The sequence below is a fragment of the Pseudonaja textilis genome, chromosome 2 (genome assembly GCF_049901715.1).
Source record: "Pseudonaja textilis isolate UNSWEBS1 chromosome 2, rPseTex1.2, whole genome shotgun sequence".
Taxonomy (NCBI): Eukaryota; Metazoa; Chordata; class Lepidosauria; order Squamata; family Elapidae; genus Pseudonaja; species Pseudonaja textilis.
The window spans coordinates 160,436,850-160,461,704 of NC_141991.1; the positions used below are offsets into that span (position 1 = coordinate 160,436,850).

Here is a 24,855-nt window from a genome sequence, read left to right on the forward strand (position 1 = left end):
CTGTGTGATGCCAGCTTCTACAATAGAAAACTATGACTTGATTAGCAGCTAAATTAAACATAATAAGTGGCACAGTACTAGAGTGGTAAAATCATGTGTATAAAATCACGTCAGTAGGTTTTCCTCTCAAAAGGCCCTTTTCAGGTTGTGAGGATCCCAATTACAGAATATTCATATTGGACTTCTCTCTCTCCCATTTTTCTTACATTCTAAATCAGTGTCTTTTTACCTCCATTCTTTTTTGTCTAATAATTGGGAGTCTCAAATACGGAATGGGCCCATTGCTCTCATTCCCCCACTTCAAAAGGGCCCAAAACCTCCATGTCATGCACTCTATCATCTGACTTATTGGCTTCCTACCTGGAGTTCCTACAGAGTTGTTTTGTAACTTTGGCCAACTATCTACAATGTTCTATTATTTATAACAATGCTGTTTGGTTAATTTCTCTTTCTCTGCTAAGTCTATTTTCATTGTGCCAGTTCGTGTTTTATATGAAATGTATATCATGTAATGTTGTAGGATTCTGTGTAAGTCTGCTCCTTCTTGGCACCTCTCCCCACTCTGCCAACTAAGTCTGTGACTGATTTTGGCCAATGTACTATGACAACATCTTCAGGGCAGATACAGTAGCATCAATATACAGTATCATACCATGTTATGTCTTAAGTGTGACAAATTTTACCTTCTGTTTCTCAGCTGGTATCTTCAAGGTATAGGATTGCACTTTTAGGCAAACAATGTAGTTTTATTAGGTTTGGTAGAACTATTTGCTCCTTTGTGTTTGCAAAATCTAAAGGCAATTTCATTGTCTGAGAAGTATATTTTTATGATTAATCAAAAGCAGGATATAAATATATTTATTCTATTTTTTCAAAATAAATTTATGTGTATATTTTTTTTCTTTTATTTCTTTATCACTATGTGGCTGTGCAACAGTGCAGAATAGCATATACAAAAAATCCAGAAGTAATCAAATTTAATTCCCAAGCCAGTGGCATAAAAAATGTCATAAAATATGTAATAAAATTATTTTAAAATTATATAACTCAGTGTTGAATAAGTGCTCTGTTTAATGTGTTTATAAAGAATGCTAAAATATTTTAACAATTAAAAAATAAGTTTTAAATTTGAATTCATTTTTATACTCCATAAAAACATCCAAGAATTTTTAAACTGTCTATTTGGCAAGGAAAATTATTAAATAATCCCCAAAATTGGATCCCTTGCAATTAAAGTACTAGGATATGAGGAAAAATTTATCTGTTCAGTTCTGCCATCTTAATTAGTTTACACTTTACAGTACAATGAAATATAGGGGGGGGGACCTCCAAGCTCAAATACCCCTATTCAATTTTGCAGATAGTAACAGGTATTGCATTCATTCCAAGAAAGAACAATGAAATGAGCAAGAGATGTTCACGCTGGAAGCCCGGCAAAGTCGTATGCCTCTACTTGAATATTCATGAATAGGCGGGGTCTACTTCACTACTGACAGGTCTAGAACCACGAGAGGAACCTTCGGACCTCCCGCGGAGGGACACGCCCACTCTCTTTAGTCTGCTTCCTTATGTCCGACAGTAACCTCGGCAACACCTCCTCCTCCTGCCCCCCTCCCTTTCTGGCTCTCTCCTGTCTTGGGACAGCCAATGAAAAGCTGAGAACCGCCTCACGCTCTGGACGCCACCCTTCCTTCCCAATAGAAATGGCTTCCCTTAACTCTCAACAAACTAGATGTCCCTTCACGTGTGTGCGTGGGGAGGAGGGGGGGTGTAAAAAAGGTGTGGCTAACCTTTGCCTCAGTTAAGCGTTGAAGTTCTTGCTCCACCCTTCAGCCCCCCCGTTAGCCAATGGAAGGTGGGAACCGGGAGTCTTGAAACCAATCGGCGAGACAGGAAAGTCGGCAGGGGCGTGGCTTAGGTGCGGGGGCCGCCGCGGCGGTTCTACTACCGCGGCTGTTAACCGGGTTCGAAAGGGGTAATAACGGAGTGGGTTCGGTTGGGTGGCCCGGCGGAGAAGATGGCGGAACACCTCGGGAGCACCATCGCCGCCGTGGTGCGGCGCGGGCTCGACACGAGCCTGGCCGAGATAGCGAAGTCGTTGGGCAGTTCGGAACAGGCACTTCGCCTCATCCTCTCAATCTTTCTGGGTAAGTAAGGGCGAGGAGGAGGGACGAGCGGCGCGGTGCCACGAGGGAGAGGGGGGGGGAGAGAGAGAGAGAGAGAGATCGAGCCTGCCCCGGCGCCCCCATCCCGCTCGGGATACCTAAAAAGCCCCGAGTCGCCTTGCCCTTTCGGGGTCAGATTGAGGCAGGGGTCTCGGGGAGAGGGCGGCTCCTGTGAAACCGGATCCCGGTGGGCTGGGCTGTCCTTCATGCCTGCTCTGACAGATGACCTCCTGTACAGACCTTTTTTTGCATTTATGGCCGTCCTTATTGCCTTACAGATATCTGGCGTCAACCCCAGGTTGTCATAAATCTCTGGAGCAGCAAACTCTTCCGAATGACAGTCTGCGAAGGAAGGGGTGGCAGGGCACCTGTTTCTCTCAGATGGCTGGGTAGTGCAGGGAACCGGATAAACGAGCAGCCTTGCATGACAAGTTGCGCCTTACTGACTCTTTTCCTTTATATACCCGCAAGGGGTGTCTGCAAAAAAAGTGTGGAGAGAGGTTTTAAAGGGTTAACCACTCTGTTTTTTCCTGTTTATCCTAGCTATTAAAGGGTCAAGGAATTGACTACTTCTCTATGTCTGTGGTAGTCCGCTGGCTGCAATGTCCCATTAAAATTTAGAATAGGGAAAAAAAACAGTAAAAGAAAAGAGAGCAAAGCTATTTTGCAGGAATGGCAACTTTTTCACTCCCAATTTCTGCTCAGACATTTCTTGAGAATACATGAGCCTTTCTATCTGCCTTTTCCATCAGTAGTTAACAGCTGGCAGTAGAAGCTTGAATGAGGAATTGTTTTTTTTTTCTTAGGAGATGGTTAAATATGTGAAATGAACATGAATCATTAACTCAAGACTTGGCAAAACTTTAAAATATTATGGCTTTGTAGATGTTGGAGCGATGCATATTTACGTAAAAGATGACTGCTTATGTTCTGTTTCAATTTGTTAATCTAAATTGTGAAAATGAACCCTAGGTCTGAGAATCTGAAAATACCTCTGATGTTGAAACATGAGAAGGTGGTAATTATAGTTCCAGATGGAACAACTACTGCTATATTGTGTTCTTACAAAATAGATAGGAATTTTACTTCTTAAGAATGCTTGCACTAATAAGAAATACAGGTATCACTTGCTTATCTTAATTACCATTCAACCCTACAAGTTATCCTTTTATATGTTTTGTTCTAATTGACAACAGCAACTCTTAACCTTTCTGGGCTCAGTGGAAAATTTTCATTTTCTACGGAGAAAGCCATATTATCAATTGCAAACATGATAATGTATTCCAGAGGACATTAAATCACATTAATTCTAAGCTCAGTGACATGGCATATAAATTTTGTTTTATCACTGAAAGTGTATTCCAGTTAATCTTACCATTCAGTTGATAGATATTACATATAGACATAGATACAGAACACTATGTCTTGATTGATCATCTTATGCACCTATTGTTTCTGCATTCTAGTTCACACGTCCATACACATGAAAGATCTGTGTAGTACGTAGGAGTGGCTAAGTTACTTTGTAGAAGAGTGTAGGAACTAGGATCATAATTGAATCCTTTTAAGGAAAACCTGTTTTTTTTTGGGGGGCGGGGGTTCATTACTGTGCTGCTTTCTCAGCTGAAAAGCAATGTAACTTTAGAGACCAGATACTGACAAAATCCAGCTCATCTTGCCAATGGAATGCCATCCATTTTAGCTATATAATTCTTTTTTTCCCATTCCTGATAGTCAAGAGTACCCTGAAGAGCAATTTAAGAACCACTTGTATTGATATATAAAGGTGGAATGCAGTTGTTTATATGTAAGATCTCAGCATCTTACTTCATCTCAAAGTTTCAAAAGCTATTTGGTTTCACCAGTAAGTTGGAACCAGTAGTAATTAACTCTATCTTTTATAGAAATCTTGGCCTTCCCATCCAGGGAGTTCTCTCTCCTATAGTTAAAACTACTTAGTTGTTTCTCTAGTTTCTCTCTCTTGTAATCTCTGCTAATCTCAGAGTAGAATGGCTTTAATTTAATGTACTTCTGCCAGTTTTTGAAGATCAGGTAACATGCTTGGATGTACATCCAAGGATGTACTTGTGCTTACATTCACTCTGTCCATCAAGGGCTTGTATGTTGAGGAGGTCATTGTTGCAACTCCCTCTTCCATACTCCTGTGTGTTCCTGTATCTCAGTGGGTGGTTACTTTTAAGACAACACCAAGATGATTGCATTGTAGACCTATGTGTTGGGAGTATTGCAGATTTGTAGATATTTTCTCATTTCAGGTGTGTTCTTAATTAAGGTTTCCAAGACGTTGTGTAAGATCTTCAAAACAGCCATGTTTGGAACATGTATTCAGCAGTGTGGCTTGTCAAGATTCCTCAACTTTACATGGAATAGAAGTTTTTACCTTTTCACATTAGCTTTCACATTGCTTAACTACTTCCCAAATTTCCTTTGGTAGCTTTTAAAGCACTAATTTAATATAAATAAAAGACATATCTGATGTATGTTCTTTTCTATTATTCTACCTATTATGTCAGTTGTCAAATAGTGTTAACATTCAGGTTTTGGGAGTTCTTAGCTTATATATATATATTCTTGTTGGAATAGTAATATTGCTGTACCATTTGATGCTGAACTGAAAAAAGTTTACTACATTGCCATCAACTCTTACTGGTGCCATCAGAACTCACTTTTGTTCTGAAATCTGTTCCATGTCCTTTTTCTGAGAGAGAGAGAAAGCATTCTGTAGTCCAACCTCCAAGTCAGGATCCCACATCATGCAATTCAGTCCTGCCTCCTGTGATTGGCAGCACTATGATTCCTTAAGCATGGTGAAGTTTTCTTTGTAGACACTGGGATAGAAATGTTTGCATGCAAAGCATATGCCCTGTTACTGTTATGTGATTCTTCATAGAATCATCAAATCATCATCTTCATTGGAAGCCCCAAACCTCAGGCAGTCTGAGTAGACTAGATTATAATAATGTGATGATTTTGCTCTTTTAATGTTAACATTGAACTGTAGCAAAAATAGTATGTTGATTGTTTGCAGTGCTATTTGGAAGTAAGTATAACCTGAAGGGATATGGTGGCAACATATATTGATAAATAGAAAGCAATATTGAAAGCGCAATGGATAAAATTGTTGCATATTTGGAATCAGAAAAAAGCCATCCTGACTCAATTGTTATCTTCCCCTAGCTTTTGTTCATTTGCCCAATAATGATTTATTTGGATGCAGCTTTCATGGAAGGAACTTTCAAATGGTTTGGACCTGTTGCTAATAATTACAAACCTGTTGCTCAATTTCTATAATTGTTTATAGGGCAAAACATCCAAATAAATCAAAGGTATGTAAAACAAAAAGGATTAAAAAATTATGAAAGCAAAATAGCATTAGCAGAGATAAGCAGATTTAAATTAGAAAGCTGAAAAATAAGGATGTATCTCTAAACACACATGTATTGAACAAATAATACAGCTTAAAATAGATATCTGAAGAAAACATCCTGTATTGGAATATCATAATCCATGGTTTCTGCCTATCAGTTTTGTTGGCAGAGAACTAGGGGAAGAGCATATTGCGAAGTTTTTAATGCACAAAAGTGCATTGGTGGGAACAAAGTATTAACTACATGTATATTCAAGGTGGACTATTATTTTTACATGAGCCTAGACAATATGTAATGTCTTGATTGACAGTCTTACAAAGTTTACAGGTTTCCATTTTAATGCCATTCCACATCAGCGGTTTTTAAAGGAGTCTGTATAATTTTGGATTCTGAAAATCAGCATCTTTCTTTTGAAATTCTTTGCTTCTCTGGTATATAGACAAAACTTTTGGAGGTATATAACACAGCATATGTGATGATCTTGCAAAAGATATGAGCATCACGATTCACACCATAATGTACAGAATGGTTGTGTGAACTTGGTCCTTAAAAATACACATTTACCATTAGAATTGCTGATTTATTTGAAAAGGGGTTATGTATTTTCTAAGCCTGGTATTGTTTTGAGAAGCAAAAGAAAGTGGTAAATACACATATGCAAATACATTGCACAGCATGCATTTGTTTTATCCCAGTGCTGCTTTTGGGAATTGCATCTTAGATTTATAATCTTCATAAATGTATTTAAGCCAGAGGTGTAAACAAACAAATGCAAATCACAGGCAACGGATTGCTGTGTTTCTTTTTCTTTCAGTGCATTTTATCACACATTTCATTTCCTACATACATGTAATAAAGCTATTTTAATAATGCTGTGGAAATCTTTGCAACCTGATGAGTTTAATGATTCCTTCAAAAAACAGTTAAACCTGATATATGGCAGCTTATAAGTAATATGGATTTGAGCCTTTTAAATTATTTGGAAATTTTGGGGGATGAATTCTACAAAGGCTATATCTCCTAAAATTTCAAAATTAACAACAAATTGAAAGTGTCCTTTTGCAGGATTTTTGTAAGTGAGAAAAATGTTTGCAGTAGTTATATATCTATTAATAGCTGAGCATTAATATAATTATGCATGTCTGTATAAAACGTATATTCAGGAAGCTTGGGATGGACATCTACATTTAGGGGGAGAAGAGAGTGAAATCTAGTTTATGATATTGCTTGTGTATTATATGGCAGCTGGGTTACCTTATTTCCAGGATGACCTAGTCTAGTGGACAGAAAAACGTATTACAGAATGTGGCATGTTTCATTTTAAAAGTTCAGTTTGTGAAACTGCATGTGTAACCTGGCCGAAGACAAAAAGCAGAAGTGAATTGAGGTGGCTTCTTCGCTTGCAGCTCATGCTGCCCTTGAGAAAGATAAAGTATTTTATAGGGACATATAAAATATTAGTACCCTAGGATAGATTTTATATAATATTTTATATCCCATTATAAAACAGGAAAATCTTGTGATTAGAGAGACAAAATAACTGCCTTAATTGGGGACTGTGTCTACTAAAGAAGTAATTCAGGAAATCCTTTTACAGTTCCAATAGAAACTTTCCTGTGGCTATTTTAGAGTGAAATTTAAATTTATGCTACTTATTTTGAAACAGGAGCTTGGGCTATATTTGCTGAGATACATTGCAACTCTATAAAGCTCTAGTTATCACATCAGTATAGAAGGCAGGAAAGAAAGTAAGGGGTTATACTTGTACTTATCATCAGAGGGTCAAAGCAAACTTTACTAACTTTTTCCTGAATTCTGTTCCTCTTAATATTTGAAGTCACTCATAATGTTTGAATGATTATTTTCCCTGTTTTTAATAATCAGTTTAGGGAGATTTGGATACATAAAGCTTATTATTTTCTATTTGGTTTATTATACATTTTCTGTTTGTCTTTAGTATAACCTCTGCAGATATTTTTCTTGTTATCTGTCAGGCTTACTGTCCTGTCTGAGTTTTAGGTTTTCTTAAGGTTCTCAGGGGTTAAAATCACAGGGAAGACAAGGGATATTTTACCCAAGAGATGTATGTTCATGAGAAAAAGAGAGAAAAAGAGAAATGGCTTGTTTTTTAAAAATGTATTATTTAACCTGAATTTTTAAACTTTCTTGGGTTTTTTGCCTGATCATAGTAGAGTAATGGTTTTAATTCATTCATTGCAGTGTTGTACACTTAATGGTAGTTCCCTGTTCACTAGGATTTCTTGCTAATGGAGAGGACTGTTAATACCTACAAAGTATAGTTTTGTATAAAATTCATTTTGTGTGTGTTAGGAGCAGCAATTTGATGTCCCTATTCTTTATATAGAAAGGGATCTTGATTAAGTAATATTATACCTATCTTAAGTACAAAAAAATGTCACAACAGTGAGCAAGTTTTTAGGTCAAGAATTATTTTACTAGCTAAATAATAGATGAAGCAAGGTGCAGAGAACAAAAAAATGGCTGGATGTTGAAACCATGGGTCTGAATCAATTGGTCCTGACTTAAGGATGATATAGGAGAGGATATGTCTTTATTACAGTTTTTTTTTTAATTTTAGAGTCCTCTAAATGTGCTGGACTACAGTTCCAATCATCCTCAGCCACCATAAGGAAGACTGGTTACAGATGAAGGAAATTGTAGACCAACACATCTGGAGAATATTATGTTTGTGAAGGCTGTTTTTCCGAGTACCATGTAGATTTCAACTTTTACTTTGGGTTATTGAGATGCAAACACTTAAATTGGGTGATTGGCAGTTTTTGAAAATGTAACATTTACAGGTTCCTTCCTTATTAGAAATTCACAGCTTTAATAACTGAATATTTTTCCAACTGTAAAAAAGGAAAAAATATGTATCTAGTGGTGTTACAAGGCTTCTGTACTTGCGTCTATTTCAATGAAAAATTTACAACCAAAAACATTGTTTCCAATTTTATACTTTATATCTTGGAGTAGAACTGCTGCCATTATAAATACAGGGGCAGGGGTCAGTCAGAAAGGACTCAGATGCCCATACACTCAAAGAATGAGGAATAAAGAGGGTAAACTTTAAATCTATACATGAGGGCAGGTACATTGTTGCCATTACTGAAGCTTGGGTGATGAAACCCAGGCCTGGAATATACTACTAGAATGATTTAAATTGTTAAAAAAAAACATAACAAGAAGAGGTTGGACAGCCATTTGTCCAGACTGGTATAGGTCTCCTGCTCAAGCTTGGGTTGGATTAGAAGACTTCCAATGTTCTGTCCAACCCCGTTATTCTATGTTCTATGACTCATATTATGTTCATTTAAGATCTCACCGGTCTCTATTCCATAAATGGATCTTAGCTGCACTTTAGCACCCTCTGTTGCTTCTTCTGACTCTTATTTCTGAAAACTGATAACAGAGTTGTAAACCATACTGATAAATATGATGATAAACACTTGAATGCTTTATTGAATTTGCCCCTCTCATATTTTTTTAATCTCAATGGTCTTTATAAAAATATTACCCCCAAATTTTGTAAAGTCAGTTTACTCATTTTGCAGCCTTCTATTCCCCTAAAACTATCGCTGTTGGCTAACAAAAAGTGGTCTATGTCTTGGACAGAAGATCAGAAAATAAGAATATATATAATTTAATTTTGTGAAATACAGATGCACTGTATTGATTTCACTTGTTTTCTCTCTTTAGGATACCCCTTTGCCTTGTTCCAACGCTACTTCCTTTTCCAGAAAAGTGACTACCTCATCCACATCTATAATACAATAATGGGACTTTCACTTGCCTACTTCAACTTTGGTAAGAGAGCTAGAAGAAGAGTATCCTACTAGTGGGCACTGGGAAGGTCATTGGGAGGGTGTGCCGTGCTGCTTGTCTGTAAGGTGTTTGTAATCACTTCTATTTATTTTCTTAGGGCCACAATTCTGTCACTCTCTCATATGTGTCTTCGTACAGTTTCTCATCTTGAGGCTCATGGGTCGCACAGTCACTGCCATTGCCACTACCTTCTGCTTTCAGATGGTAAACATTTATTTAAATTTACTAGCCACCCAACTCCAATGAACATACTTCCTCCCTTCATGCTTTTCTATGGAATTCTGATATTGTCTGGGTCTGATGGGTTCAGCAAGTACCGTGAGGAAATTTCAGGCAAGAAAAATAGAATCTATGCAATAGCATGTGATTTTAGCTAATGTTTTTCAGACGTATTTGATGGCTGGCTATTATTTCACGGCCACAGAGCACTATGACATCAAATGGACCATGCCACATTGTGTCTTGACTCTAAAGATGATTGGTAAGTAATTTCATTCCATGCAGTTCCTGACCTATGCAGTTCCATTTGGTCCCTTTAGATTTCATCTTATGGTTTAAATTTATTGTCTTGGAGATCCCAGAGTTCTTGTATCTGTAAAAACCATAATTGACAACTCACACCCAGATGTTTCTTAGCTGAGCTGAGACTAGATCCGTATCAGTTCTATATTGGTGCCCCCAAAGTGTTCAATAGGCATATTTTTTGTTTGATCATGTATATTTTTTGTAGGTTTGGTTATTGATTACTATGAAGGCAGGAAGGAAGAGGTGAGTAGTACCAGTTTTTTTCCCTTCGTTATTCTTTCATCATGAATTGGAATCATAAGAAAAATCAAAAACAATTATTTGACTCATACCAGATCACTTGTGATTGTAAAAACATCCCCAGAATATTCTTTATGGGATAGAAATCATCATACATTTAGACTGAGACTTCAAAATGAAATGTAGATACTTAGTAGAAATCCACAATGAAGGAGAAAGAGATCTTGCAGTAATTGAAGTCCAGATAGCTGTCAAGCTGGTAAGCAGGGTTAAGTCTCTTAAGATACAAATGGAGGGTCTAAAATTATGTGTTTATTAAGAGAATAAAACTTACAGACAATTGTTTTTATTGCACCATCTTCCAAAAAGACTCAAGCAGAAAGGAATATTGGTGCATCTCCTAGATCTTACACAGTGGCACCCCCACTCCTTCATTTAAACAGTGCAAACTTTCTTTGTCCCAAACATTTCTTTTTGCTTCCATTAAAATATGCATGAAAGATTAAAGAAAAAAAATATGGCATCATTGACCAGTTAGAAAAATAATTGTAGTCCATTTAGATGAAGATTTACAAATAAGACCAAGGAGCCCCTTTATGGAACATTAGTGTTGGTTCACCAGATTTGGTTCACCAACTCTTCTGCATTCAAGACAATAGTATTACTACTGACTTTTTAAAAAATCAAAGTGAAAGCTTCCAAGGTAGAGGCTAACAACATTTATTTGAATAGTTATAAGCATTCGATGCATTAAACTAAAAGTAAAGAAAGGATGAGATTTTTGTGTGCGTGTGTGACTAAAAATGTTATTGTAGGACATTCATTCCTGGGTGGAAGTGAATGATCCCACAGGCCAGAGGTGGTATTCAGCAGATTCTAACCTGTTCTGGAGAACCGGTAGCAGAAATTTTGAGTAGTTTGGAGAACCGGCAAATCCCACCTCTGACTGGAGATATTACAGCATCCTTCCCCAACCACACCCACCAAGCCACGCCCGGTAGAAACTGGTAGTAAAAATTTTTGAATCCCACCACTGCCACAAGCGTGCAATTTGGATGTTTCTCAGAGTAAGTAGAATTATTTAAAATGTAGCAAAGGTTCTGCATGGGAATGTTGGAAGCAAACATATTAAAATAAAGTCTCCGTATTTTAAAAATTATTATTTTATTTGTTTACTAGCCTATATTGCTGCTTCACTCAAGCTAACTGTACTGTCTGAATACAAATTCCAGCAGCTAAATTTCCCATTGATCCCATTCTATGCAATACACTCAGAGTTAAATGGACAGTCTCTGAAGTCCTAAATTGGAAGATAATGGAATTGTTGCTAATTCTGTCAAAACCAAATTAGACAGACATACTGTACTAACAGACATCAAATTCTATCAAAATAGGAAAATCACCAATACTTGAGACTACAGTACAAGTAGTCCTCAACTTAATGGCCATTTGAAGTTACAGTGCCATTGAAAAAGTGACCAATAACCATTTTTCCCACTTACGGCTATTGTAGCCTCCCCATGTTCATGTGATCAAAATTCAGATGCTTTGTAGCTGACTCATAGTTAGCTGCCAGGTTGTAGTGTCCTGGATTCATGTGTTTTTGCAACTTTCTGACAAGCAAAGTCAATAAGGAAGCCAGATTCACTTAACAACTATGTTACTAATTTAACATCTGCTGTGATTCACTTAACTGTGGCAAGAAAGATCGTAAAATGGGGCAAAACTCATTTAACGACAAAACATTGTGGTCATAAATCAAGGATCGCCTGCATGTTGCTTCAGAGCGATGGAAGTGGGCTTCTTCCAAATGTTGATCTTGAGAAACCAAAAACCTGAAATAGCAAACTCAGTGTTCAATCTAATGCTTTTTCTCCCTTTTCTGATTTTAACCGTTTAGCATTGTTACATGTTTTTATAGACCCAAGATTTTACAATTGTTCTTTAAATGACTGTTGGCTTGGTGAGGGTATTGCAGTTTGGATTTTTTATTTTGAATATTTTACAATGCTTAGATTAATTTTCTCTCGGCTTCTCTACAAGTCTTCTGCTAAAGACTACAAATAGCTGGCTTAAGAATGTAATGTAGAAAATTTGTGTGAGTTCTGTCTGCTGACATCCATAGGTTACCGGCAGTTTGACAATGGAAGGGTATCTTGTTTGTATAGGGCCGTGATGGGGAACCTATGGCACACGTGCCAGAAGTGGCACGCAGAGCCATCTCTCCGGACACGCCAGCTGTTGCCCATTGCTCTTTCAGGTTCTGGCATGTGCATGTGTGCTTGCCAGCTGGTCTTCGCGTGTGCATGCATTCCAGAAACTGGAAGGTCGGGTGGCTGGCACCCACGTGCGTGTCGGAAACTGGAGTCTCAGGTCTCCCCCGTACGTGCATGCTCCTGTTTTGGCACTTGGTGCCAAAAAGGTTCACCAACACTGGTATAGGGAGTGGACTTTTTTTTTTTTTACTCATTTGGAACATATGGCTTGTTTAATTGTTACAAGCACCGGGCTTGAAAGGCGATATTGGTAACCTTCCCAAATGCTGCAACCTTCAGCTTATCATGGGTTCTGCTGTGGTTGTCTCCACCTCTGGTATCTGTTGCTGCACTATCAAAGAATAAACTGATAAAACTCTGTAAATGGCAAGCACTTGAAATGCTTATAGCATTAAGGATGTAACAGGAAAGGAAATATTTTTTTCACTTATTTTTAATCTTACAACCATATATTTGTACGATTTGTTCTACTGTACACTATTTATGCAGCAATATTCTTTTTATTTATATATATTCCACTTCTCTTTAAAAGAGGACTTGAAGCAGTTTACAATAACATTCAGAATGATTAAAGAATTCCCCCCACACACACACACCTAACACAGTTTTTATTTATGCCAAGCAGTTGAAATTCTGAACTCTGAGTAAAGTCTAGGTATAGAAGAGCAGGTTCTTTTGACATTCAAAACCTTATAGGAAAGGTTTCACTTAGGAGTACTAATGTTAGTGTTTTTCTTATTATGGCGCAGGAATCTCTAGCCCCTGATCAAAAAGAGTTTGCTGTCCGGGGAGTTCCTACTTTGCTTGAGGTCTCTGGCTTCACCTATTTCTATGGTGCCTTCATGGTGGGCCCTCAGTTCTCCATGACACGATATCAGAAATTGGTGAAAGGTGAGCTGACTGATGTTCCAGGCCAAAGACCCAACAGGTAATCTTCCACGTGGAAGCTTCTGCAAACCAACTGCCAAAGTCTTTCTTGTTAAGGATACATCTGTGCAGCTCCCAAACTAGCCCAGCATTGTTGATGCATTGGGAGCCATTTGGGGATTCTCACTTCTTAAGGAATAATCTTTTAGTTGTGAAATACTGGTGTTATGTGAATCATTTCAACCAAACCACATATTCCCTTTGTTTTGAAATATAATACTAGAGGGAGTCTGGATTTTCTGACATTTGTTACAGCTTTGTTCCTGCTCTTAAACGTCTACTTCTGGGAACTTTCTTCATGATAATCTACACTGTGGCATCTCCTTATATTGATGAGGAATATCTTATCTCTGATGATTATATGGTATGTAGTGCTTAAAGGCTTCTATAACTTCATATTAAGGAGAATAAAATTTAAAATAAAAATAGCGTTTGGCTATTGGATAACAGTTTAGCTCACATGACACTTTATAATGATTATATCTTGAATAACAGCCTGTAGCTCTGTGATCTACTGTTTTTCAATTTTGTGTCCTTCAGATGTGCTGAATTTTAATTCCCAGAATTTCAAACCAACACAAGATTTGAAATGCAACCAATCTAGAGGGCATTAGATTGAACAGCTTTCTTTTAGTCATCTGCTAGTACAAATGAAACAGTATTCTTTGTTTCTAAAAGTGTACCACTATTTGCTTTTATTCACACGCACGCGCGTACACACACACACATTCCGTACTGTTTTGAAAGTTCAACTTTTTATAAGTAATATATTGAGTAGTATCTTTTGAAGGAAAGCAGTGAACACGTATCGCTAATATCTACAATAAAGCCACTTCATGAGTTGACAGTCAAATTTTCAGATTTACACATCCTAACAATTTCTTAATAGTTCACATTTTGCCTGCCATGGCTTTATTGTATGCTATGGTAATACTGTTCCAAAATTTGAGACCAGGAAAGCTATTTCTGAAAGTGGCCTATTTAGGGTTCTGAGGTTGGGCTTATTTTTATCTAAGATGAACTCTGTGATTAAATATTGGACTGATAAAAATATATATGCTCCTTCTGGCATTTAAGTGAGGGCATTTTTTAAAATTTACTGTGTGATTTTATTTTGATATTTCAAAATGTCTCTAAATATAAAATACATTTATGATTGGTTTACGTTGTTGAAGTACACTTTTATATTATAATCTTGGAAAATTAAAATTAAAAGTACTAGGAATTTATACAAAAAACTTTTTTGCCTTCTGACACTAATCTTATTTTACAAATGTGTTCTTATAATGCAGAAACAGTCCTTCTGGTTTCGTTGCTTTTACATATTGATCTGGGGCAAGATAATGCTTTACAAGTACGTTACCTGTTGGCTAGTGACGGTAAGCCTGGAAGTTAGCCAATTTATTTCTTTTCTTAATTTGGGGCCACCTTTATTTTGAAAAAGACCAACCCAGCTATTAAAACAATAATATATATACTGAATAGAAAAATCAATAAAAACAAGTAACCACAAAACAGATCTGTTAATCTTCAAAGGCCCTCGCAAGAGAGAGGCATCTTTACAGAGACTGAGTGAAGGGCAAACACAGTTCTCAAGTGATATTTAGGCCTCTGTTACTTGGGCAGCTGAAGCAGTTCTAGCTAATTTAACCTATTCAGAAGTTTTAAAAAAATAACAAAAATCTTTTAAACTGTACCCAGAAAGCAGTTTGAATTTAGTGCAGATCTAGTACCAGTTTACATCATTCAGGCACTTTTCAAGATTACTTCCACATAGAATCTATTATAATAGTTCAAGCTGTGGGGAAAAGTAGCTAAAGAATCATCGTAGCTGGTAGGTTTCCTTTAATTGTTCAGATCTATGCTCACCACCACAGCTGCCACAGGTGGATCCAGACCAAGCTAGAGATCTCTTCTTTCAGGGAGATAGGCTGGGTCTCATCTCTAGCTTACTTCACTACTAATTAACACTGGACTTAATTTTAGCTTGACATTCTTCATCTAGCCCGTTATTGTGTCTAGCCACTAATCCAGAACATTGAATATATTTTCTAATTAGGTTAGATAGAATAATATATAATTGGCATAACTTAATAATCATGTTATTTTTATTCCAGGAAGGAGTTTGCATCTTAACTGGGCTAGGCTACAATGGAAGGGATGAAAAGGGATTACCACAGTGGGATGCTTGTGCCAACATGAAAATCTGGATGTTTGAGACAACTCCTTATTTTACAGGAACCATTGCCTCCTTCAATACGAACACCAACAACTGGTTAGCCCGGTGAGCATAACTTGGCTGTTTTCTGCAGAACAGTTTGAGTCAGCTGGAGAGCAAGAATGGAATAGGGCTGGCTTGGGGATGGGATTGAGTTTGGGGAAATAAGGTGATTTTTGTGTGCAAGGCCCGAGCATTTTTCCCAGAGCATTTTTGACCACTACTACAGAAAATCAGCTGTAGGTCTCCCAGGGAGTTTGAGCAACATAATGCACAAAAACAAAAACAGAAAACTCCCAAACTCACTCAATCATATGATATGACTCTGCCCTCTTGCATCATTGCCCAACCCATTGCAGTTTGTAGTCCTCTAAAAAATGTTAAGCCTCCCAAGATTACTGTTTGGCTCGAAAAGCAGAGGATTTACAGCTGGAGGCTTAGAAAATTGGGCTACTCAATGCCTAAAATGGGAGTAAGAATTATTGTTCCATGATGAAAGAAACACAGCTATAGTCTCCTCACACTTCCACCAAAGAGAGAGAGAGATTTATTGTAGGAATTATTTTGACTTAAGAGCAAGGAGCTATTCAGAGCACTCAAACAGTATCCCTGATTTCTGGTATTCCCACTGAGGACCTTTTATATTTATTTGGATACTCACACCATTCAAAGTAGAGCCTGCTAAATTTTAATATTTATTTTGAACAACCCGAAGTTAAAGAATAAAATGTTGGTAGTTTCTTGGATGTCTTTGTTAAGTGTTTTATTTCTGAAGAAACAAAATAATGATGACGCTTGCCCTGACAATATTATATTTTCATTCCTAGCTATATATACAAACGGCTGAAATTCCTGGGAAACAAGTTACTATCACAAGCTTTATCTTTGTTTTTCCTGGCTGTCTGGCATGGGCTACACTGTGGGTATCTAGTTTGCTTCCAAATGGAGTTCCTGATTGTCACTGTGGAGAGGCAGGTGAGGACCTTTTAGAGTTATCTTAGATAATATTTAATATCTGGATCCACATTATAGATTGACAAAATTGTACTGAGGCATCCATGGGCACAAGGAAGAACAAACAGCCAGACTGATAACACCTGTGGTGTGTTGTAAGCCCTGCTTGTTTTCTACATGCAGCATTGTACTTACGCTCAGGGGGAATGGAACCTGCAGTGTGACACTGCTTTCATTCCAGTGAAAGGAGCAAGATCAGAAGCCCATAAAGGTGCACTTGGTTCATTCAAGAGTTCATTGAATTAGGTTGTTTCAGAGTACATTTTAGCACATGGATGAATCCAGTAATTATCACAATATGCAAGGACTCTTAAGTACTGGAAGTTGCTTTTGAGTTTCCTCAATGGCATTTTTATGCTAAGTTGTTAAGTTGAACTCTTCTTAAGAGAATGAAATAAAATGTTAAGTCTGTGCATTTCAGTGTGTGGAAGACATTAGTAAACGTAAATCCATTCAGGAAAAGAAATAAAGAAATGCAGATTACATTCTTTGAAGTGGTTGACAGCTGCGACACATAGGCTTAGGGAAACAGTCTCTTGATGAACCCAGGACAATTTCAAGCTGAGCAGTTCAAGGCTGATTGGCAACTTGTGGTAATTTATTGAAATACCAAACGATTGTGGAAGCAACTGCTCCAGTGATATGAGAATAAGCACACTGAAGAGATTTTTCTGGGAGGAAGGAAAGTAAAAAATGGGTAAGCAGCACAGAGCTTTTTGTTTTGTTTGTTCATCTGTAAGGTTAAAGCTTATTATGGTTTTGGTTTTTTGTAATTACAGGCTATTAAACTGGTAAACGACAGTCCATTTCTGTCTGCCTTGGCTTCAAACATCATCTTGAGGCCCTTTTTCTACTTGATTCAGCAAATTATTCACTGGATGTTCATGGGATATTCTCTAGTACCATTCTGCCTCTTTAGCTGGGAAAAGTGGATTAAGGTACTAAGAGTCAGATTGTCTAGAAGAGGGCATTTCCCCTCTATTTACTGGCTGGAGAAAGACACAGCACACTGACTTCCTCATCCTTTTTTGCAGGTGTACATGTCTATTTATTTCGCAGGCCACGTGTTGTTCTTTACATTGCTGTTTACATTGCCTTATTTCCGAAAAATATTTGTGCCACGAAAAGAAAAGTTAAAGAAAGATGAGTAACGGCCAAAAGGTGAGAGAACTATTCCTGACTAATCGCTAGCATAGTGGTCTTGGATGACACCTAGTTGACTTATTTTGCTTTTCCTTTCAGATTGTACCATGTGTGCATTTATTACAGGATGGTTGAAGCATCACCTGCCAAATTTGCTGTGGACAAACTGTATTACAGTGACTGGGGTTGAAAGAGCACAGGGGTCAAGACCCCAAACTGAGGGGAACAGGCTGCAAACCTCTTTACCCTTTCTACAGGTTGCCTTATCTCAACTTCTCCCCAGACACTTCCACCTCTGCAGTGTCAGATGATTGTAAAGCACTTGATCCAGCTGCCATCTAGGAATGGAGCATCTGCCTGACTTTTTTACTTTCCAATGCCACTAGATAAAATTGGTCCAAGTTGGTTTTTCATTATTGCTTGAGCTGCTTCTTTTCACCAGATTTTGGAACTGGTACTGTTTTTTCTATTCTTACTAGTGTTATTTGTAGCTTATGGTAAAAATGAGGACCGTAGTTAAATATGGTATTCTGATTTATCAGAGATTGACCTTGTCTCCTGGATGCACATGAAGGTTGCCCACTTCATCTTCACACCTTGTTCTTGTGCCTTTAACGAAGTGCACCACAGCAACTGAGGACACTTCTCTTTTTGTACAGATAATTGCTTATGTACAATACCAATCTTAGTACAGTTTCAGCAGTGGTGAGTACACTTTAGCCAAAATGTTTGCTCTAATAATTTTATTTCTCCTGATTGCTTGGAGCAGTTAAAACAGTCACAGGCATCTTCAGAAGGGCAAATGACGAAATAGTATGCATAAATTGGCATCACTGGGACTAAGTGAGACTATCTCTGGCAACAGTAATGGGATTGCTGTTATTCAGTGGTCTCTAGCTTCCAAAGCTGGTTATTCAGCTAATTTGCTATATAGTTCATGGAGAAGCAGGGAAATTTTTTTTAGACTGGAGATACAGGTGAAATGACTGTTTTGAGACTTGCCAGTTATATGTGACTGTCATGACAAAAACATAGCAAATCACAAAGGAAAATTAGTTTCCAGGAAGTTTTCTATAATCCCAGAGGAAACTTTAAAGGTCCTAGAGATTGATATGAAGAAGTAAGATGCTACAAGCTAGGACTTTGTGCCATACCAGTTTCGTATTTTTTTATTAAAATAATTTTGGGTAGGAAAAAGAGACGAGGTGGGAAACCTGGTGAAAATATAGAGCAACTATTGCTAACCATTAAGAATTGTGGCGGTGAGAATGCAGTATTGCAGGCTAATTCACAGCTCACTGCCAGGAGTTCAATCCTGACCTACTCAAGGTTGACTCAGCCTTCCATGGTTGGTAAAATGAGGACCCAATTTGTTGGGGACAATATCCTGACGCTGTAATCCATTTAGAGAGGGCTGTAAAGCATTATAAAGCGGTATATAAGTTCAAGTGCTATTTGCTAGTGCTATTAAGTATCACACTGCTATATAAAAAAATTCTTTATTTACTACAAAGTATTGATGTATTTCCCATAAATAAGGGTATAGTACATAACATTTACAATATAGAGCCTGTTGGACCAAATCATAGGCTACGAATCTGTAAGCAAAACAGGAAGCTTATACCACTCCCCACATTTCTTCAAAAGCTGTGGTGATTTTAGCACAAGTCAAAGCAGCAGAGAGTGGATAGTTGCTGATAGAGACGGTCTTTTCTGTGTAGTCAACATTAAGCTAAAGGAGAAAAACGGCAGTTAAGTTTCTAAAGTACATAAGTTACATTGTTTAATACCTTAGGTGAGAGTGTAAGTTAGAAAAAATGATCTAACTTTCCAAAAAATGAATTTCTGTGTTTATAACTCTCTATAAATTGGTGCACTCAAAAAAGTCAGCTCCATAATTAGTGGCTATTAGCCCTTTCCCACTAGTATTCCCACCCCTCTATAGAAATGTACCAAGTTTACAGCACCCATTCTTAAGACACTTAATCCAGTTCCATAACAAGAGACAATATAGGTAGTCCTTGACTTAGACGATTTGGTGACTGTTTGAAGATACAACCGTACTGAGAAAAATAACATGACTGTTTTTCACTTAAAACTGTTGCAGCAGCCTTATGGTCATTGATCAAAATTCAGTGCATGGCAACTGACTCATATTTATGACAGTTGCTGCATCCTGAGATCATATATCCACCTTTTGCAACCTTCTGACAAGCAAAGTCAATGGAGAATCCAAATCCACTAAACAGCCGTGTTACTAACTTAACAACTACAGTGATTCACTTAACAAAAGTGGCAAGAAAGATTGTAAAATGAGCAAAACTCACTTAACAAATGTCTCACTTAGCAACAGAAATGGGGGGGTCAATTGTGGTCATAAGTCAAGGACTTATCTTTGCTCTCAGAACCTCAATTAAGGTGGAGATAACTTGAAATAAGAGAGAGCCTAAGAACATATGCAGGCCTTACCGATCCATGAGCAAACGCCCCCACAATTATGGCTATAGGATCTGCAGTAGGGACTAGGTCACGCATGTCTGTCACCTGAGGGGCTGAGAACGAGGTGCCTATTTTTGCACAGCCCACAGGGAGGTGATCTGTCACTGGGTTCTTGATCACCTACAGAAAAAAAGCTGGATTAAGCTGGTAATAGAAACATAATTAATCTTCTATAGAATCATAGTAGAATTATTACCTTTAACAGCTTTTGAGGTCCATCAGCAGCTCTGACACTAAACTTATGCAACAATTGAACTAAGGAGAGACAAACATTGAGAATACTGTTACTAACACATACTCTTACTTGCTTGCAACAATCCCATACAAGCACTGGTTTTCAAAATATTTTCTCTTCCCACAAACTAATGCATAATTTGTGACCTACTAATTAAATGACCTGACAGGGAAAGCTAATATCCATTTATCACCCCCAGAAAGGGAAAGTGATTTAATTTAGCACATATAATACAAAATTACCTTAAACCAGATGATGGCTCTCTAGCCCAGAGGTCAGCAACCTTTTGGACCTTAGGGACCACAATTTTAAATCCCGTGGACCACTAATATGAATCATGCATGCCGCTCACTGAAGCACCTGGACTCCCCATGACAGGATGGGATCCTTCAGGCACTTAGCTTGACAGCCTGTTTCTGCAACTTTAAACACTCTAAGAGCCATTTGGACCTGTTCTCCAAACAAAACACTAGGAGCTACAAAACCTGGATGGGGGTGCCAATTCAATATCACTCACTTCCACCTAGTCACATGACCCCCCCCCCATCCATGCCTACCCAGTTTTGTTGGTTCAGGTGTTTTCTATGGGAAAGAGGTATCTCTCAGCTCATCTGTCTGTCTCTGTCTCTCTCTGTGTATTCTCTTTGTTTCCCTCTCTTGTCTCTCTCATTCTGATTCTCCAGCGCTATCTGGGCTTCACAGGTGCTTCTTCGGTCTTTGTTGGTGCTGGACACACCTCAGTTGCTCAGGGAGATGCATAACCTGCTCTCTATCCATGAGACACTTGCCCAACCTGGCTGCGGCGGATGCTCCGTGTCATAATGGACTTGAGGAGATATCGCCATCTCCCCCATTGCAAAGCACACAAAATTTAACTGCTGCGCAAGAGCAGCGACCAGGCCATGGAGGCGCCAACAGCAGTAGTGGAGAGAAAGGGCTGGGTCGGACCAGTGTCTCGGGGCAGAAACCAAGTCGTGCATCTCCCGGAGCGACTAAGGTGTGCACAGCCCCAAGAAGGGCCAGAAGAAGCGCCCTTGAGACCCAGCAAGAGATGAATTATAGGGGCACTTTGCTCCCGCTCTGGAATATGAAGCGAGTCTCCATCTGCCGCTGTCACCCATACCTTTTCAGGCTAGTCAAGGAGTGACTGGGAGGGAGGGAGGGGCCAACCACTGGTGGGTTCAGCCAACAGGGAGCCACAGCAGGGGGATGAAAGAACCACGGGTTACCACCCCTCGTTATTTCGGCTCACTTGTGCCGCCACCCCACCTTGCCACAACAGCACCATTACCTCATTCTGGCTGGCGAGGGCTGCACTACTCCTTGCACGTTACACCACTGTGAAGTTGCATGTACCATCCTCTACGGCTGAGGTTTCCAGCCCCACCACGAGCTGCCTGGCTACTCCCATATTCCAGAGTTCTAGTCACAAGACTGGCCCGTTGGTCATTCCGGAGCCGCTCCACCACCCAGGTACGACAGAATGTTCTTGTGGACCATCAGTGGTCCACAGATCACCGGTTGGTACCCACTGCTCTAGCCTTCTTACCAGACCAATGGACTGACAAAATGCAGATTCATACAGAAAGCCAGGTTGTTTATCCATTAAGAAATTGAATGAATTCATATTTGCAATGTAAAGCACAGGTGACTATAAGACTCGGGACCATATATGGAGCCTTGGACCCTTTCAAACAATGGTGCCACATGACAAAATGTTAATTGTCAGGATTGACAATGATATCAATAAAAAATAGATGGAACATAATCATATCCATGTATTTCATTAAATTATAATTACATGTAAACTACAGTGAACTTTACCAACTTTTCATAGTTTCAACCCGCAGCATAATTTCAACCTTTTGTTTGTTCCTCTTTTAAGATCTTACTTTTTAGGCTACCCCATATAAACATTCTACAAGGTAGTGTGCATCTGTATCAGTAAAAGAGATCCCAAACCAGACTAGTTTAATAGTCTACAAATAGGGATGTCAAACTTGATTTCATTGAGGGCCGCATCAGGGTTGTGTTTGACCTGGGGGGGGGGGGTGGGGGGGGGGGTTTGGCAATGGTGGGTGTAGCCAGCTCAACACCATTCATCTTGGGAGGTGGGGGGACCTGTAGTGGCCAAGTGCTAAGAAAGGACTTCCCTGAGATCCTCCCTCACTGATTATAACCTTCCTTCCTTTTCCTTCCCTCTTCCTTTTCTTCTTCCTTCCCTTCTTTCCTTATTTTTCCTATTTTGCTCTCTTCCCATCTTTCTCTTTCCCTTTCTCCTTTCCTGTCCCTTCTTACATGCTAACTCTGTAAACCGCTTAGAGAGGGCTGTAAAGCACTATATATAAGTGCTAGTGCTATGCTCAAATGCGAAAGGGGAAACACTTCTCCTTTTGTTTTTAGTTTTTTTTACTAGCCCTCTGCCAGCGAAAGAGCTTGGCAGGGGGGGGGGGTCACGTGTGCCCCCAGAGCTCCATTTTTGCTGGCAGAGGCATCGTGGGGCAGTCTTTTGCTGTTTCCATGCTGGCCCCACAAGCCAGATCTAAGCATCCCGCAGGCCAGAGTTTGACACCCCTGGTCTTACAAAGATCCACAGACAAACATTGCTCAGTATACTTAATTCAGGGCAGCGTATCTTAGTTGTATTTCTTACCCATAAGACCACAAAAACGATCAAAGGTGCGAGGAATTCTTGTCTGTGGATTGACTTCAATAAGAACGTTTTTTTCTGTATGAATATATACTTGGAGAAGGCCAGCTCGATTCAAAGGACTATCCATAAGCATCAAGAGGCTCTAAATTAAACAATGAAAAATCATACACTTACCTATTTAAAAAGCAAAATCTAGGAAGTATGTCTCAGAACAATTCAAGACTTGTAAAGAATATTTGAGAAAAAGCAGTGCCTCAAAAAAGTATTTGTATGTACACACACACATATATATAAAAACAAAGGAACGATAGTGAAAAAATAAAGAGCATTTGTGACTTGATTCAAAAATAGAATTACCAGCATTAGTTTCTTGCCTTTTCATGAATGTGATTTCCCAATTAATATTTCAGAAACAGAGGTGGGCCATAAAACTGGATTTAAATATGCACAGAATACCTGGTGGGCAATGTCTGGTCGAACTCCTCCAGGGTCTCTGCCATTCCTCAGAAGCAATGATTTATGCTTGTCACAATTAAGCAATTCATATGTTTTCCCAACCTTAAAACAATAGAAGTGCCAAATTAGGAAAAGTTCCCTTCCATACTACTGTATAAAACTTTTCTATGTGGTTTTTGAATGCTGATTCTACCCCTTTGGTTCATGAGCAAGACACATTTACCGTATGTTCGTTCTCTATGACACATCTTATGGCACTCTCCATAAATTGATTTTGTGGTAGGAAATGGCAATTTTATTTCTCAACAGAATTTCCCCTACCTTATCAGCGCTCTTAATCTAACACAGTATTTTCAGAAACCAAGACCTCTGCATCGCACACTAAGTTATGACCCTAACGGCAACACCTATGCATAAATATATCAATTCTGGTAAGAGGGCTCCATATGACGAGAATTCCTCCCCACGGTTCTTCGTCCGGACACCTTTTTTAAAAGCCCTCCAAATACGTTGGGATTACAATTTCCCGAATCCAAAGTGACGATTCCGGTGGCTGCTCTCACCCCGCACGTGGATATGGCCAGCTTGGGAATTGTTGGCCACAGGATCCTTGTACAGATTAAAATTCCAACGTATTTCAGAGAAAGGTGATGAAGCCACTCCCGCCCGCCCCGAAGGAGCTTTTCTGACTTTGGCGACTGCTTCGGAAAGGAAGTTTAAAGCCGCTTCTCCCCCCGGACCCTCCTCCGTCCTCTTCCCGAGGCTTACAAGTTTGCCCAACGCTCTCTCGGACCACAATGGCCAGCAGCGCCTGCCCGCACCTTGACGCTCTCCAGCGACGCCCCCTCCAGGATCACCACCAGCCGCCTCTTCCCGGCGCGCCGGGGATCAAACCCCGCACCGTCCGCAGAGCCGCCCTCCAGATGGGGACGCTTCCTCACGGGGTCCGCCGCCATCTTTAAAGCGGCGTACTCGCGCTTCCTCCCCCCCCCGGGCTCAGTGGCTTCCTCTTCCAGGGTCAGCCACTTCCTGTTCCCGAATGGGCCTTTCGCTTCAAGGCGCTCGAGCAGCCCCAGATGTAAACAAAGGCCCGCGTTGTTCGCACGGACTCACGTCGCATTTCCAGACGGGCCGAGCCGCAAATGACGAAGCGCCAGTAGGCTTCCGGGGCTCGAGAGCCGTTAGCTGCCTCGGGTCGCTCGAAGGCCGCACGCTTTGCGCCAGGGGAAAAGCCCTTCCGGCCGCGGCCGCCTGACCCGGAAACGCTTT

The 24,855-nt window shown here is 39.4% G+C and overlaps 2 protein-coding genes across 2 annotated transcripts; one reads left to right on the plus strand and one right to left on the minus strand.

Annotated features, from left to right (window-relative positions):
- Positions 1-1,900: 1,900 nt before the first annotated feature.
- On the plus strand, positions 1,901-18,156 carry LPCAT3 (lysophosphatidylcholine acyltransferase 3). Its single transcript, XM_026713353.2, has 13 exons — positions 1,901-2,147; positions 9,275-9,382; positions 9,498-9,604; positions 9,788-9,881; positions 10,131-10,168; positions 13,191-13,369; positions 13,624-13,732; positions 14,661-14,747; positions 15,486-15,652; positions 16,414-16,561; positions 17,380-17,538; positions 17,635-17,761; positions 17,843-18,156. The coding sequence occupies exons 1-12, from the start codon at positions 2,018-2,020 to the stop codon at positions 17,749-17,751; spliced, it is 1,443 nt and encodes a 480-aa protein (XP_026569138.1). The 5' UTR covers positions 1,901-2,017; the 3' UTR covers positions 17,752-17,761; positions 17,843-18,156.
- Positions 18,157-19,228: 1,072 nt separating this feature from the next.
- Positions 19,229-24,844, minus strand: EMG1 (EMG1 N1-specific pseudouridine methyltransferase). Its single transcript, XM_026713357.2, has 6 exons — positions 24,408-24,844; positions 23,587-23,688; positions 23,131-23,272; positions 20,439-20,497; positions 20,213-20,362; positions 19,229-19,475 (listed from the first exon to the last, which is right to left on the minus strand). Exons 1-6 carry the CDS (start codon positions 24,540-24,542, stop codon positions 19,362-19,364), a joined length of 702 nt encoding a protein of 233 aa, XP_026569142.1. The 5' UTR covers positions 24,543-24,844; the 3' UTR covers positions 19,229-19,361.
- Positions 24,845-24,855: the final 11 nt, after the last annotated feature.